We start from the raw sequence: 15,251 nt of genomic DNA on the forward strand, positions 1-15,251 counted from the left end.
CTCTCCCCTCTCTCCTTCTCTCTCCTTCTCTCTCCTTCTCTCTCCTTCTCTCTCCTTCTCTCTCCTTCTCTCTCCTTCTCCCTCTCACCCCCCCCCTCTCTCTCTCTCTCTCTCTCTCTCTCTCTCTCTCTCCCCCTCTCACCCCCCCCCTCTCTCTCTCCCCCCTCTCACCCCCCCCCCCCCCTCTCTCTCTCTCTCTCTCTCTCTCTCTCTCTCTCTCTCTCTCTCTCTCTCTCTCTCACTCTCTCACACTCTCTCTCTCTCTCACACTCTCTCTCTCTCTCACACTCACTCTCTCTCTCACACTCACTCACACACACACACACACACACACACACTTTTTACCAAACAAGTAAAAACAGAAATATTTTCACTGATATTATGTGTCTCACTACAAAAGTCTGGACATAGAATGAAATCAGTCAACAGATGAACATTGCTATCATGAGGTCTGTCTGCTCAGTGAAATGACTGACACCTAGAAGTTCTCATGCCGGCAAAAGTGCCAAAATGCATGGTTGCATGGTTCAGTGTTAAATATACTCATTGAATATGAATGAATGTATTTGAAAAAATATATATTTATATCAAGGCTCACACCTTTTGTACTTGGTGTTTATCAATAACAGCAATGCTCATGACGTGGAACAACTTCTCTGCACACAAGTGTGAAGCTTGCCAAAAAATGCTGAAAAAAGAAATTATTTTCAGTGATTAGAAAGGTTATTACACACCATATAAAAAGCAAATGTAACACTTGTGTTCTGATTTGTCTTATTACTGAAGCAGAGGTTTTCAAATCAAAAACATATTCATTTCAAAGTCCTTTGGAGAATCTTTAAGTACATGTCTCAAATGTGTCCGGATCGGGGTTGGTATGGGTCTGTCATAAAAAAATAAATAATTAATAAATAAAACTGCTTTTATTTTGGAATTCCCGCCCTTATAATTGGCGGAAGTCGTTTCCCTTTTCGTGGTTAGCTAGCTCGCAGAACTGTATCTGTGGGTTAGCTTCACGCTCGCGTCGGGTCTTGAACAAAACATCTGACTCTCGATCAGTGGGAAGGAATACTGACACGAAGAGGTAAAACATGCACTCTATTGACATGTTATGGTTGAGATATTTCCAAGGTAGTTTTCAACGACTGATATGTTTAGTTGCACTGACGGGGCTGAAACGTAATGTAGCATTAGGGAACGAATCAAGTGCGGTTGACAGCCTGTCAGCTGTTTGCGTACGGCTCGTCTTATTTACCCAGCTGGTTAGTGAGCGAACTAGTCTAATTCTTATGTACCTTATGTGGTAGCTGGCTAATGGTGTACTATGGCTTATGCAGCCGCTAAGCGGTTCACCAATTCAAAATAATGTTTTATGTATGTTAGCAACGCTAACGCTGCTTTTACTAACGTTAGCTGGCATACTTGGCAGTCTTTGGTAACTCACAGTAAGTCACTAGTTCACTTGATCATGACAACTAGCTAGCTAGTTAGGTGCCTGTAGGTTACCAACGAGGTTAAATGAAATAAGATATTTCATTAATTTAGTTCAGCTTGGTCTATTTTTCGTAACCCAGCTAACGGGGTGCGTTGGCTAAGTTTAGCTTGCCAGCTAACATGTTAAACCTGAGAGTGAGTGCCCGCATGCCTCTCGGGTCACTGTCATGTTACTCCGCGCTGTCAAACTGCTGGCAGGTGTGTGCCTTGCATGGTGTCGCGTATCATCTGTTGCTGGCTCCAACTTAAAATAAACCATAGCCAAAAAGTCTACGCGAGTACGTTAGATAATGTTAGAGCATTCATTCGAATAGATCATAACCAGCCGAAGAGAACCATGTGTTTTCTTGACGTTTAATTTACTTGTATTTTTCCCCAGCGCTTTTGGCTTAGCAAATTATATGGATTAGCTACTTCATTAAATCATTGGTTCTGGAAGAAGCACAGGTTAACCCGGGTTAGATTCTGAGCCGAGCATCCATTTCGGTCAACGTCAGGCATTCTGTGTTATCGTTAGCTTGCGCAAACTGCTGGAAAAAGTATTTGCATTTAGCCTAACTTGCTGTAAGTTACCGTCTGACGTTCATCTGAGAGGTGTCTTGGAATAACTCAAATAATTGAGTGAATACTTACTAAGCCTCGCCCCTCTCTCTTTCTTTGTTTTGATTGTATTGCTCTGATAGTTTGTGTGCTTTGTCTTGGTGAACATACGGGAGCAATGACACAAAAGTAAATTGCTGTCACGCGTCATTCCACAAACACTGTGTTACTGATGTAAATACACCTCTGAACGAATGTAAAATGTGACTGATCACTGATCCGCTGATGACCTTGCATTTGTAACTGTGTGATTACAAAACCTATGAAAAACATTTTGTTTCAGGTAGCAACAGAAATGTCATTTATATTTGACTGGATCTACCGAGGATTTAGCAGCGTGCTTCAGCTTTTAGGTAAAGTACAATGTAATGATACATGTGCATTGTGCTTAGTGGTTTGATTTCAATGCTACTGGGTCATTTTCAAATTAAGTCAAAGTGGGTAATTTTCTTTCGAAAGTATTGAAAGTGTCATTCATTGCAAGTCAAACAATGTGCTAGTGTACATGTGACTTCAGCATCTAACCTTAGTGCAAAATTAAGTTAAATTCGTATCTGGATGATACATTAGCTTATTCTGTGTTGAGCTGTGGAGTGAACGGTTATAACTAAACGTGCTGAGTTCCCCTGTACCCCGTTTTGATGTAGTACTGTAATAGGTAATAACTAGTAAGTGTCATTATATATACTGTTTGTGCTCATTCAGTAGGTGCGGTGAATTTTTTTTGCTTTATTTCACTTTGAGTAAAGTAGTTTTTGAAAATGGCAAATAAATGTTCTAGAAGCAAAATAAAGTTAATTGCTTAAAAAGGTCATTCACTTTTGAGGGGAAACGGCCCTGCATTTAAATGAGAGGAACGGGTGTATTGTTTTAAGATTCCCCCTTTTCTTTCCAGGTTTATATCGAAAATCAGGGAAGCTGGTATTCCTGGGTTTGGATAATGCTGGAAAAACGACACTACTACACATGCTCAAGGACGATAGACTTGGACAGCATGTCCCCACATTACACCCAAGTAAGGAAGATTATGCTCACATGCAAAAAAATGGCAATGGTTTGGAAAATGGTTGGAAGGCCGTTTTAAAACAGTGCTGCACACGGTAATCTTAAAATGAAGAGTCGGATGTAAGCATTGGCGCGTGCATGCGCTCGTTCTCCTGATGGCGTCGCAAACAGCCCGTGTTTTCCCTTCGCAGCGTCGGAGGAGCTGACCATCGCTGGAATGACGTTCACTACGTTTGACCTTGGCGGTCACGCACAAGGTAACGATGGAAAAATCAACCACGCAGTCAGTCAATCAGATTTTTCTTTCGAATGACCCTTTCGTCACACGAAAACAGAAAAAGGTCCTCGTCATTATGGCAGTAATAGTGGGAAATCATCCCTTTAGCCCTTGAAAACAAACACGACATAAATGGATGTGGAAGGACACCAACGCTTAAGAATTGATTTCACTGCTGTGGTTAATTACATTACAAAGCCATGTGAGTTTTGAATATTGGGTGAATTCCGCTAATTTGGAAGTTTCATATTAAGGCTGGCGATGAGGGCAGACTCACCCTAGTATGTTTGTAATGAAAATGCAATTTTATGAAAACCAGTGGAATTCTCTGTTTGTCCTTAAAATATTTTTTAAATGCCTTTAAAAATACCAATATGAATTATCAGCAGTTATTGTACTTTATTGTTAACATTAATTCATTCTATACAAATGCATAAGCAAAATTGTTCAGATTGACCTCTCAGTAGTTAGTTGGTTAACAACAACATTAGTTAATGCCAATTTGTGTAACTTTATTTTAAAGTTTTACCACACAAACGTGCACAGAAGTTAGCTCGTCCTGTGAAGGCACTATTCTAGCACATGTATGATGTATGAAGGCATTATTCTAGCACATGTATGATGTATGAAGACACTATTCTCGTACATGTATGATGTATGAGCTCACCAGCGTGTTTGAGAATCCAGCTCTAGTGCCGATTGCAGGAGTGAGGCAGGGATGGAGGGTTCCGGTCAGCCCGGGTTAGTGTGTCACTCCTCGACAGTGACCCCCACTGGTCAGTCAGGGACCTGCAGGTCTGAAGCTATACGATGGGTTTACAGCAGACAGTATATACTTCACATATATTATGTGTATGGTCATACAGCGTGTGTGTGCCTGTGTGTGGTCCTTGTCATATAATGAATCTAACAGAATAGCTCTCAGTATATGTATAAAATACATTTTTAAAAGGTTAAATGGATCCCAAAGCATGTAACTTAGATTGTCAATTTTATACATACTAATATATTCAATCTTCTCGGCAGGAGTACACTGTGAATCTGTTTTTCGCCTTGTGCTGCTCGCAGTGTTACTGAACACTGATGGTCCTCGTGTCAGTTAAGACATTTGTCTTTGATGATGCGACTTTTAGAGCCTGGTGAACTCCGCTGTATGCCTTTCTTGCAAATTGTTATTATTAATCCTTTATTTTAATAGGTGGTCACATTGAGATATTAATCTCTTTTCCAAGTGAGACCTATACAACCTATAAAAAAACACATACAGGCATACAGACAGACAGATACAGGCATACAGACAGACACATACAGGCATAGAGACAGACACATACAGGCATATAGACAGACAGATACAGGCATAGAGACAGACATCAAATGCATTAATGTAGTTCACATCATCAGTTTGGTTTTCGCCTGCCAGTGATATTTTTGTCCTGATGGGCATCCTGTTGGTGTGATTGAATCGGGCTAAACTCAAAGCTCTTTGCTCTCAAAGCTGTTTGCCCATTCGATTGTGTCCCGAGCAGTGTGTTGACAAACACTATCTGACCCCTGTGCCGTCCACTGCAGTCTCGTGAAAAGCGGTTGTTGTATTTAGTTTCCGCGCGTTATATATAGTTTACACAGTCTTTCCAGCTCTTTCCGGGTTGAATTACGCTTATGAGACCAATCGCTGGCAGAAAGCGCGGCCATCTACAACCAGGCTGGCAGCTCTCAGCTCTCCCCGCAGATCATCAAGGAGAAAGTTATTTAACATAAGTGCACAGTGATTCATTTCCTCAGAATGACTATGATTTAATTATGTAGTGTTTAAAAAAAAGTTACTGCAAGCCTTGATTAAATGTCATTGAGAGTCAGCCTATTTGTCTTTCAGTCCCAAGCCCAATATGAACTGGCTGCACCCAAATCTCAATTTAGTAGGGTTTCAATAGGGCTAAAAACAATAATAAAGCAGTCATTTTCATTTGTTGAAAAGGTATGAGATCAAGAGTGCACATTTATATGGAGTTATGTTGTTAATGATGACTCATAATTTTAGCATGATTCGGTTTTTAGTTTTGGTGTCTACTGATAAAGGGTAAATGGCTGGCATTTATATAGCGCCTTTATCCAAAGCGCTGTAAAATTGATGCTTCTCATTCGCCCATTCGCAGACACTCACACACCAACGGCGATTGGCTGACATGCAAGGCACTAAGTCTACTCTTTTACCTAAAAGGGTATAGCGTCCTGTTTTGGCAGTTAAAGTACTCTGTATTTTTCACTGTACGCATGTTGTTATGAGCTGAGTTCATGTGGAACTTCCTGTGGAGAGGAGATGTGCCATCCGTACGGGAGGTTTCTCACATCTCCAATGGCCAGGAAACTAGGCCAGCCGTGTCCAGCATGCTGACGGCTAAGAACCACGAGGACCGACATCTCTGCTGTTTTGTCTTACAGCGAGAAGGGTCTGGAAGAATTACCTGCCCGCTATAAACGGAATCGTTTTTCTGGTGGACTGTGCAGATCACGAACGCCTCGCTGAATCGAAGGTTGAACTGGATGTAAGCTCTGTGTGGTGGTCCTTCTTCATGGCTCCATTTCTCACCACCATTTTGTTTTTAACCAGTAACTGCATGGCTGAAGCTGCAGGAACACCGGTGACTTTCATGTTTAACAAGTTCACGGAAGTCTGAACAAAAGTTTCAATTGAATGAATTCCACTTAACTCAAGCTTCACACAATAAGAGAAGTGGCAGAATATGATTTTTGGAAGCTTAAAATAATTATAATAATAATTGCACCAATTCTAATTGTTTATATTTCCCGGTGTGTGGGAAATTTTACAGTGTGTTTACATTCTGCCGTAAACATTAATGTGTCTGTAAATGTGAGAGTGCAGTGTTTGTGTGTTGGTATTAATGTTGTGTATTGTGTGTGTGATATGTGAGAGTGTTTGTGTGTTGGTGTTAATGTTGTGTATTGTGTGTGTAATATGTGAGAATGTTTGTGTGTTGGTGTTAATGTTGTGTATTGTGTGTGTAATATATGAGAGTGTTTGTGTGTTGGTGTTAATATTGTGTATTGTGTGTGTAATATGTGAGTGTTTGTGTGTTGGTGTTAATGTTGTGTATTGTGTGTGTGTAATATGTGAGAGTGTTTGTGTGTTGGTGTTAATGTTGTGTATTGTGTGTGTAATATGTGAGTGTTTGTGTGTTGGTGTTAATGTTGTGTATTGTGTGTGTAATATGTGAGAGTGTTTCTGTGTTGGTGTTAATGTTGTGTATTGTGTGTGTAATATGTGAGTGTTTGTGTGTTGGTGTTAATGTTGTGTATTGTGTGTGTAATATGTGAGTGTTTGTGTGTTGGTGTTAATGTTGTGTATTGTGTGTGTAATATGTGAGTGTTTGTGTGTTGGTGTTAATGTTGTGTATTGTGTGTGTAATATGTGAGAGTGCAGTGTTTCTGTGTTGGTGTTAATGTTGTGTATTGTGTGTAATATGTGAGAGTGTTTGTGTGTTGGTGTTAATGTTGTGTATTGTGTGTGTAATATGTGAGAGTGTTTGTGTGTTGGTGTTAATGTTGTGTATTGTGTGTGTAATATGTGAGAGTGTTTGTGTGTTGGCGTTAATGTTGTGTATTGTGTGTGTAATATGTGAGAGTGCAGTGTTTGTGTGTTGCTGTTAATGTTGTGTATTGTGTGTGTAATATGTGACCTGGGGGCCTCTGTTCAGGCGTTACTGACGGACGAGACCATCTCCACGGTGCCCATCCTCATCCTGGGGAATAAGATCGACCGGCCGGAGGCTGTCAGTGAGGACGGGCTGAGGCTCATGTTCGGGCTCCACGGCCACACCACTGGGAAGGTCAGCTCTCAAAATGTCCGCCACCGCCTTGTGTCTGGGGCTGCGCTCTCATTTTATATTTAAGGTGAAAATAAAAAATCGATGTAAGTTACAGTGCCAATTCAATCAGCTAACACTGTCTGATAGCACCTTTAAAAATATATAATAAGCAATCGTAGTATTGGGCGGTGCAGTGGGTAGCACTGCCGCCTCACAGCAAGGAGGTCCTGGGTTCGAATCCCCGTCGGCCAGGGCCTCTCTGTGTGGAGTTTGCATGTTCTCCCGGTGTTTGCGTGGGTTTCCTCCCACAGTCCAAAGACATGTTAGGCTGATTGGAGAGTCTAAATTGCCTGTAGGTATGAGTGTGTGAGTGAATGGCGTGTGTGGGATAGGCTCCAGCCCCCCTGTGACCCTGTTCAGGTTAAGCGGGTTAAGATAATGGATGGATGGATGGATGGAATCAAAGTATTTTAAATGTAGCCTTGCTTATTTTGCAGGGATCATCAAATCACTGCCTTCAAGGATGTGAAGCCTATCAGTAGCACTATAATAATAATGTGTCATTTTACACATTATTATGTGCCGACTTGTTATCCAAAAGCGACTTACAGTTGGTTAGACTAAGCACAATCCCCCTGGAGCCATGTGGGGTTCAGGGCCTTGATCTAGGGCCAGCAGCTGCTCTGATCTTATTGTGGTTACACTGGGGCTTGAGCCACCAACCTTCCGGATCCTAATCATGTACCTTGGCCACTAGGCCACAGGCTGGCCCCTTAACTGTTGATGTTATGGCCTGGGAGGTAAGGGGAGCCGGGCTGGGTTTGATGATCCCTGCTCCAGACTAACTGTGCGGAGGAACAGGGCTGGGTTTGATGATCCCTGCTCCAGACTAACTGTGCAGAGGGGCAGGGCTGGGTTTGACGATCCCTGCTCCAGACTAACTGTGCAGAGGGGCAGGGCTGGGTTGCTCCAGACTAACTGTACAGAGGAACAGGGCTGGGTTTGACGATCCCTGCTCCAGACTAACTGTGCAGAGGGGCAGGGCTGGGTTGCTCCAGACTAACTGTGCAGAGGGGCAGGGCTGGGTTGCTCCAGACTAACTGTGCAGAGGACCAGGGCTGGGTTGCTCCAGACTAACTGTGCAGAGGAACAGGGCTGGGTTTGATGATCCCTGCTCCAGACTAACTGTGCAGAGGGGCAGGGCTGGGTTGCTCCAGACTAACTGTGCAGAGGACCAGGGCTGGGTTGCTCCAGACTAACTGTGCAGAGGACCAGGGCTGGGTTGCTCCAGGCGCTCACGGCTCTGTGTCCCCCCCCCCCCCCCCCCCAGGGGAGCGTGTCGCTGAAGGACCTGAACCTGCGGCCCATGGAGGTGTTCATGTGCAGCGTGCTGAAGAGGCAGGGCTACGGCGAGGGCTTCCGCTGGCTCTCGCAGTACATCGACTGACCGCGCCCAGAACCCCACCGGACCCTGCGTCACGAGACCGCTCCTGCCCTCCTCCAGAACCCGGACCTGACGACGAGGGCTGGGAAGTGTTTATTTACCGAGCGCGACGTCAAGTCCCGGCCGAAAACGCGCTCGGTTCCAGTTCTGCAAAAATATCCGCTACAGTTCCGACAGGCACCTCGATGTTGGTGTGTTTTAAAATTTTATACAAAAATCTTGAGGGGGGGGGGGGGGGACCCAAATACCGACGGAGGAACTGCAGTGATCCACCGGAAAAATGGCACCAATACCCACAGCTCACTTCCATTGAAAAAGTAGGATTATTTATGAAAATAAATGTCTTAAGATAAAAAATGCATATACAATAGCCAAGACATACCGTTAACCTTTATAGCAATCCCCAGGACTTATATCTGACCGATTTGCCTTTCCGGAGAGAAATGTGCCAATAAACACCAGGTTCTGTATTTTGAAGTCTCTAAAAAAGCAATTGCAGCTCATTTGTAATCGTGTATTCCTGAACTGCTCTCTATAATTTAGGTCACATGACTAGTGTAATTATTTTAACGTCCATTACATTTTTATGCTAACGCCTGCAGTTTGGTTAACGACATCCACAGCAAGCAATGTAGAGGACTGATATTTGACTGTGCATCAAAGTTCACATTTTATTTAAAAATAAAAAGCAGGGTGTGTGCGTATCAGAAGCACAAAGTATTTCAACATTTAACATTTTATTTTAATAAGCCAGCCTAAAACTTCAAAGCAAAATATAATCAGAAGGCTTTCCCTGCTGTAGTATTGCCTGTTATGCAGACGGTCACAGATAATGTGTCATTTCTGATTTTATCGTGAATTTAATTTCACAAAATGGCTGACAAGCGAAGACCCCCGTGTTAAGTGATGGATATATTGCTTTTCCGAAGGCAAATAATCATGCGCATCAAGTGACATAATAGTAATAATAAACCACAGCAATAAAGAGTTCAGTTAGGAGAAGAGTGGAGGGCAGCACTGGCAAAGGCCTCTGACACGTTGGGTCATTCATGGTCATGCCACAGTAAGAAACTGGGTGTCACTGTCGGCCATTCCGGCTCAAGCTCCACCTGACACGCCATGTTTGTGGGGACTGTACGAAAAAGCATTGACCCTCAACGTGAAAAAGGCTTTCACCTTCTATTTAAGATTGTAATTTATTTATGGTTAAAAATGCTGTTAAACTAATATGGGTTTCCTCTGTCAGTGAGAACGAGCTGAACTTTACACTGTTGATGCTTTGTGGCCAACACTAGTCACTATTTATTTTATTCTTAAGTTTAAGCTACAATTATTTATTTACAATGTGTTTGCTTTTATCTCTGGAATGCATTAAAAAAAAAAAAAAAAAAAAAATTAGAATATTAAAGGGAGTGACAAAACATTTTTTTTATTGTAGGGATGTGTGGTTATGGGGTGGAGCAATATTGTATAAGTACTGTACACAATTGTAGATACTGAAGTCTACGCTGTATACAGTTTGAGTACGCAGTTAAATCATTAATCTGTGCCAGTCTTAAAATAGTGCAGTAAGTATTTTTTGACTATCCGCTGTGAGGAACAGTTAGGGTATGAGAATACTTGCGTAGCGGCATGGATCTTTATTTTTACATTAAAAACAACTATCATGCAGTGGTCAAACTGCCTGTATGTCTGTAGATAATGTAAAATGGACAGACCTGATGGAACTTGAAGGAATTCATATTGATTATGATTACAAATATACGGTTTAAAGGTACTGCTGCGTTTATTTGGGTATTCCCACTCTGACCGAGATATAGCTTTGCCCCGATGGCTCATATTGAATATGTTTTTGTATGCAGTTATTGTGTAACGACAGTCATGTTCAGTGTGGGAATTCCAAAAGCACAGACCTCGTGTTTCAGCTTCATAAAACCACATTATCGCCTGTGTGCAATGTGCATTTGTATCATACGAGTGTGTTGTGGGGAAAAATAAATCTGTACAAACTTTATTTGTGTCTTAATCCAGTGTTATAACAGTGAAGCTGCCTGAAGGAGCGATGGATTTTGTGTTAGCCTATAAAAGTCCCATTTTATCAGTGCATGTTTATCAATGTTGAATATTATTAAAGAGTCTTCTGGAGTTAAACTACTGTCAAATAATACTACTGTCAAGTGTAATCGTAAATCCAGACATAAGATATTTCTGCGAACATTTTGTAATCACAAATACAATTTGTGGTTCCATTCATCTTTATAAACACAGACTGAAAATGTTGCCATCTAAACTCACAGAGCACTTTATTAGGAACATTTTTACTTTATTACACCTACGTCAGTATTCAGCTACGTATTTAAACCATGAAAAGAATGCTTTGAATCCAGACTTCAACATTAGGTTACATGGTTTGCTTATATTTAACTTTCGCCGGTCTATTTAATAGGGAGCAGTATACCGGAAGTATCGTTCCTGATACATCCGCTTTCCCTCCCTAAGGAGTATCGTTCCCGATATGGTTACCGCGAGGCGGAAAGCTGATATGAGCATAATGCTTACATAGTGAAGAAATCTCCACAATTGGACCATACTAATGCCACCGGACAGTGTGTCAGTGTGTCTGGTCCCGACTCCCGATTGAAAAAAACGGACTGAACTGGCATGATTCTAACGTATAAACTTGATTAGAAATAGGACACATTCCTGTAAGCAGTGGCCGATGGCAACATAGACATGTATATATGTCTATGGATGGCAACCTGCAACCGATGTCACGGAACTTTGCTTTACCTCCCTATAGTCGGGTTCCTCCCGAGATCTTCAATGACTGGACCGGGGATGGATAACACCAGTCCTAGAGGGCCCGTGTGTAGCCATGCAGGATTTTGCTGCCACCAGTTACCCAGGCTCAGTCAGCTCAGTAGCCATATACATCATGACCGATTCACTCGCAAATTAGACCACAATAAAATGCTGCAAGACAAGAACATTTACCAGCTGCTGTTTGTGTCATGGATTGTGATTAAAAATGATAGAACGCGTAAACGATTGAGCTAATTAAATAATTAAGAGCCGAAACGGAAACAGATACGGCCAATCTTGCCCATCCCTGATCTGTACAATGGCATCAATTACAGTTGACACAAAGTGACAGGAAATCAGATTTACCTAACCCACAAACCCAATATGGTAAAAAATAAAATAAAAAACATTTTTTTCCAATAAAAATGTCATATGTGATATCTACAGAAACTAAAGATATATAATTATATTTTTATACACTGTTAATTGCTTGCTTTATGTTTTATTGTTCAAGTTTATTTAGCCAAATATGTAGTCACGTATGTCTTGATGTTTTGTGATTGAAGCTTTCAATAATTTTGAAATAAACTCCCCACCCGGCAGCTTGCGGAGGCCCCCGTGTTGAGAGCCACTGATTTAGCCGCAGGGTGTGACTCCAACCCAGTTCAGCAACCCGGATAGGTTTTGGAACCTGGACCGGTTATGTCGCCTCTGTTAAGTCTACTTAGGTGTAATCTTTGATAATTCAGTTGTCTGAAGTATCTGTATTATATAAACGCCATTGAACAAATAATACCAACGATTGGCATTAGCCTATATATAAAACCCAGCTGCTGAATAGGCTATTTAACTGGAATGTTCCCGGCCCATACAATATCAGCAATTGAAATTGTTGCGAGTATAAATTACCTACTCGACTGCATTCGCAATAGCCTATGTGAAATGATACTTACCAAGTTCTTAATGTCTCGAAATTATCTTCTTTCGGAGACTCATAATAACGCTAAAGCTGAGTTCACTTTAAGGTGCACATGTATAGCATGACGGCTAGAGTCACGTGTCCCTGGATGTGCAGGAAATTGATTCAGTCGGTTCATTCGCACCACTGGTTCGCACGGACTGACAGGAAGTCAACAGAAGGGTATTTTCAAATGATCGTGCGAAAAATGCTCCCGAAAAAAGAGAATTCGCCTTCGTAATGTCAGTGGGCTTCCAAAGTAGCCTACGGGAAAATAACGAACATTAAACGATATCGAGAAAAATCGAGGAAGACCAAGCACCATGGGAAATTGAGCCGTCTGTCCGGTTCTGAATAGCTATATATTTGCGTACTGTAAGTTAACTAGCATCAATGGCCGAAATGGAGCTATTTCAAGCCAAAGATCATTATATTCTACAGAGCGGCGAGAGAGCGCTTTGGTGTAGCCGAAAAGATGGCACAATGGAAGTCAGACCCGGTAAGCTGTCCAACCAAATAAATTATGCATATTCCGTTTTATTCCTTCTGTCTTGTAGCTATGGATATATTGTTGCATTCCAACATCCATCTTAAGAGAGTTATCTTTCGATAATAACATCTGTCGATAAACTAAGACGGGCCTAAACACGATGTTTGTGCAATGAATGGACTAGCGAAAGTTGCGAGGGAGCTAGCCCTTGTTGTGGAGTGTTTCACTCGACAGGAATTATCTTGATCTTGCATTATATAGCTATAGACTAACTGTTCGGCTTAATTCCGTCGCCCATGCAACACAGTGAAAGTGACATTGAATTACTGATACCTGTTAGATCAACTTTATTGTTTTTTTCCCCCCCGAAGATGCTTGCGTACGCCATCTAACTCGTGTATACCCTCGCAGACCGTGTCCTACTTTCTGAGGAAGGTTAGTTGTGCAGTTGTCATGAGAGGCGGAACATGTATACACACGCCGCGTTGTTCTTGAAAATGGAATTTGGGAAGGGAGATGCTGGAACGTTTTTCTGCGTATGAAAGCGAAACTCGGGTTTCATTTCTGCTTGAATCGAGACTCGATGTGATTATCGGTATGTTTAATGTGACAAAATGACATTTAAGAAAACGAGAAGTCAGACTGTCGCATACCTAGTAGCCTACCGATCCATCAACAACATCGAAATTGGGCAGTGTTTCATTGTGTTCCTTTTTGTTTTACAGTTTATAAATTACAGGAAAGTAGCTTGGTTGGTCTGTGAGTCATGTTGCCGTTGCCCCAGCCAACTCAGCGACCGATGCCAAATGTGTCGACTGCTTTCCACTCAGTTAAGCATCCAATGCATTGACACCGAAACGCCATTCGGAGTTAATATAGCTTCTACAGACTATAACATGCAAAGATCTTTAACCTCGAATCGCAAGTGTACTGGCTGGTGGAATTGAACTACATTTGACAGTGCAGAAGAGGTGCGTTAAATTCCATGCCGATTTTGAAATTTGCTGGAATTTAAGGCAATACCCTGTGACGTCTTAGTCTCGTCTTCATCATTAGGAATGTCACAGAGCACAAACTATGGGGTTTGGTAGGGTTCTCGGTTTGTAAGTCACGTCTCAGCTCGTACCTTGGTTGCAAAAACCCTCACTTTGGGTTGCTACGAATGAGCTTATGTCTTATTCAGACCTCCTGTTCATTGTCTAAGCATAGTACAGAATTATGGACTCAGAACGTTTATTGCTGGGTTGAACAGTTGCAATGAAATTCCATTTTATTTGTACTGCACGTTTTACTGAAGACTGTCGGAAAGACAATGTAACATGCAAACACCAGGCCCGAACCCTGAAATGGCAAGCACGCAAGCTAAAAAAAACAACAACAAAAAAAAAACTCCCCAGTGGGGGGAGAAACATTCAAACACTGGCGAGACAAACTCCCAATGAGGCGAAATCCCGGGAGGAACTATATATATATATATATTCTGCAGTTCAGCAATACACAGGACACAGGCTACAAACAAGTCAGCAATCCGCAATTCATCGGAATCTCTCGGGGAATGTGATCTGACTCCTGCAAAAGTATCAATGTTGTCTCTGTGTTTCTGGGCCATTGTGTGGGCCTCTGTGTGTTTGCCGTTGTAGATGTGTCTCAGTACATGTTTTTCTGTGTGTGCATGTATGGAAATTGAGACTTGCCTACAGAAACGCACTGTTCCACTTTCATCGCCAGAGGGAAAATCCTAAATATTGCATAAAAGCTGCCTTTTCCACCGGCTCAGTTATGAGATATATTAATGGGATTATTTCATACTTCAGTGACTGAAGACCAGGGCCCTGTTCCACAAAGCAGGATTCCTCAGTTAGCCAGATGTCTGCACAAAATGAAACCCGGAACAGCTTTTCAGTCCGTTCCAGATCTGAGCAGCGTCTGGGTTGTACTCGGTGCAGTTATCCTGAGCTCAGTAATCCTGCTCTGTGAACTCTGTCTGTGAACTCCATCCGGGTGTTCCAGCTCCATATGTGAACTCCCGGTATTCCCGCTCCATATGTGAACTCCCGGTATTCCCGCTCCATATGTGAACTCCCGGTATTCCCGCTCCATATGTGAACTCCCGGTATTCCCGCTCCATATGTGCACTCCCGGTATTCCCGCTCCATATGTGAACTCCCGGTATTCCCGCTCCATATGTGAACTCCCGGTATTCCCGCTCCATATGTGAACTCCCGGTATTCCCGCTCCATATGTGAACTCCCGGTATTCCCGCTCCATATGTGAACTCCCGGTATTCCCGCTCCATATGTGAACTCCCGGTATTCCCGCTCCATATGTGCACTCCCGGTATTCTTGGTGTGCTTTCC

The 15,251-nt window shown here is 42.4% G+C and overlaps 2 protein-coding genes across 2 annotated transcripts in view; both read left to right on the forward strand.

The window, feature by feature from the left end:
• The first annotated feature begins 958 nt into the window (after positions 1-958).
• Positions 959-10,658, forward strand: sar1ab (secretion associated, Ras related GTPase 1Ab). The gene is made up of 7 exons (XM_061228685.1): positions 959-1,084; positions 2,378-2,447; positions 2,990-3,109; positions 3,291-3,356; positions 5,816-5,919; positions 7,090-7,221; positions 8,531-10,658. Exons 2-7 carry the CDS (start codon positions 2,390-2,392, stop codon positions 8,645-8,647), a joined length of 597 nt encoding a protein of 198 aa, XP_061084669.1. The 5' UTR covers positions 959-1,084; positions 2,378-2,389; the 3' UTR covers positions 8,648-10,658.
• Positions 10,659-12,560: 1,902 nt separating this feature from the next.
• inpp5f (inositol polyphosphate-5-phosphatase F) overlaps positions 12,561-15,251 on the forward strand; it is a 29,924-nt gene continuing 27,233 nt past the window's right edge. The window contains exon 1 of the mRNA XM_061227958.1: positions 12,561-12,903. Within this exon, the coding sequence (XP_061083942.1) occupies positions 12,798-12,903 (106 nt within the window). The 5' untranslated portion in view covers positions 12,561-12,797. The remainder of the gene's footprint in view (positions 12,904-15,251) is intronic.

This window comes from Conger conger, chromosome 18 (genome assembly GCF_963514075.1).
Source record: "Conger conger chromosome 18, fConCon1.1, whole genome shotgun sequence".
NCBI classification, from domain to species: domain Eukaryota; kingdom Metazoa; phylum Chordata; class Actinopteri; order Anguilliformes; family Congridae; genus Conger; species Conger conger.

Excerpts from the sequence above, each read along its gene's own strand:
- sar1ab (XM_061228685.1), top strand. The coding sequence starts at position 2,390 with ATGTCATTTATATTTGACTGGATCTACCGAGGATTTAGCAGCGTGCTT. Across the intron at positions 2,448-2,989 it reads CAGCGTGCTTCAGCTTTTAG|GTTTATATCGAAAATCAGGG; the intron begins GTAAAGTACAAT and ends TTTTCTTTCCAG. Across the intron at positions 3,357-5,815 it reads CCTTGGCGGTCACGCACAAG|CGAGAAGGGTCTGGAAGAAT; the intron begins GTAACGATGGAA and ends TTTGTCTTACAG.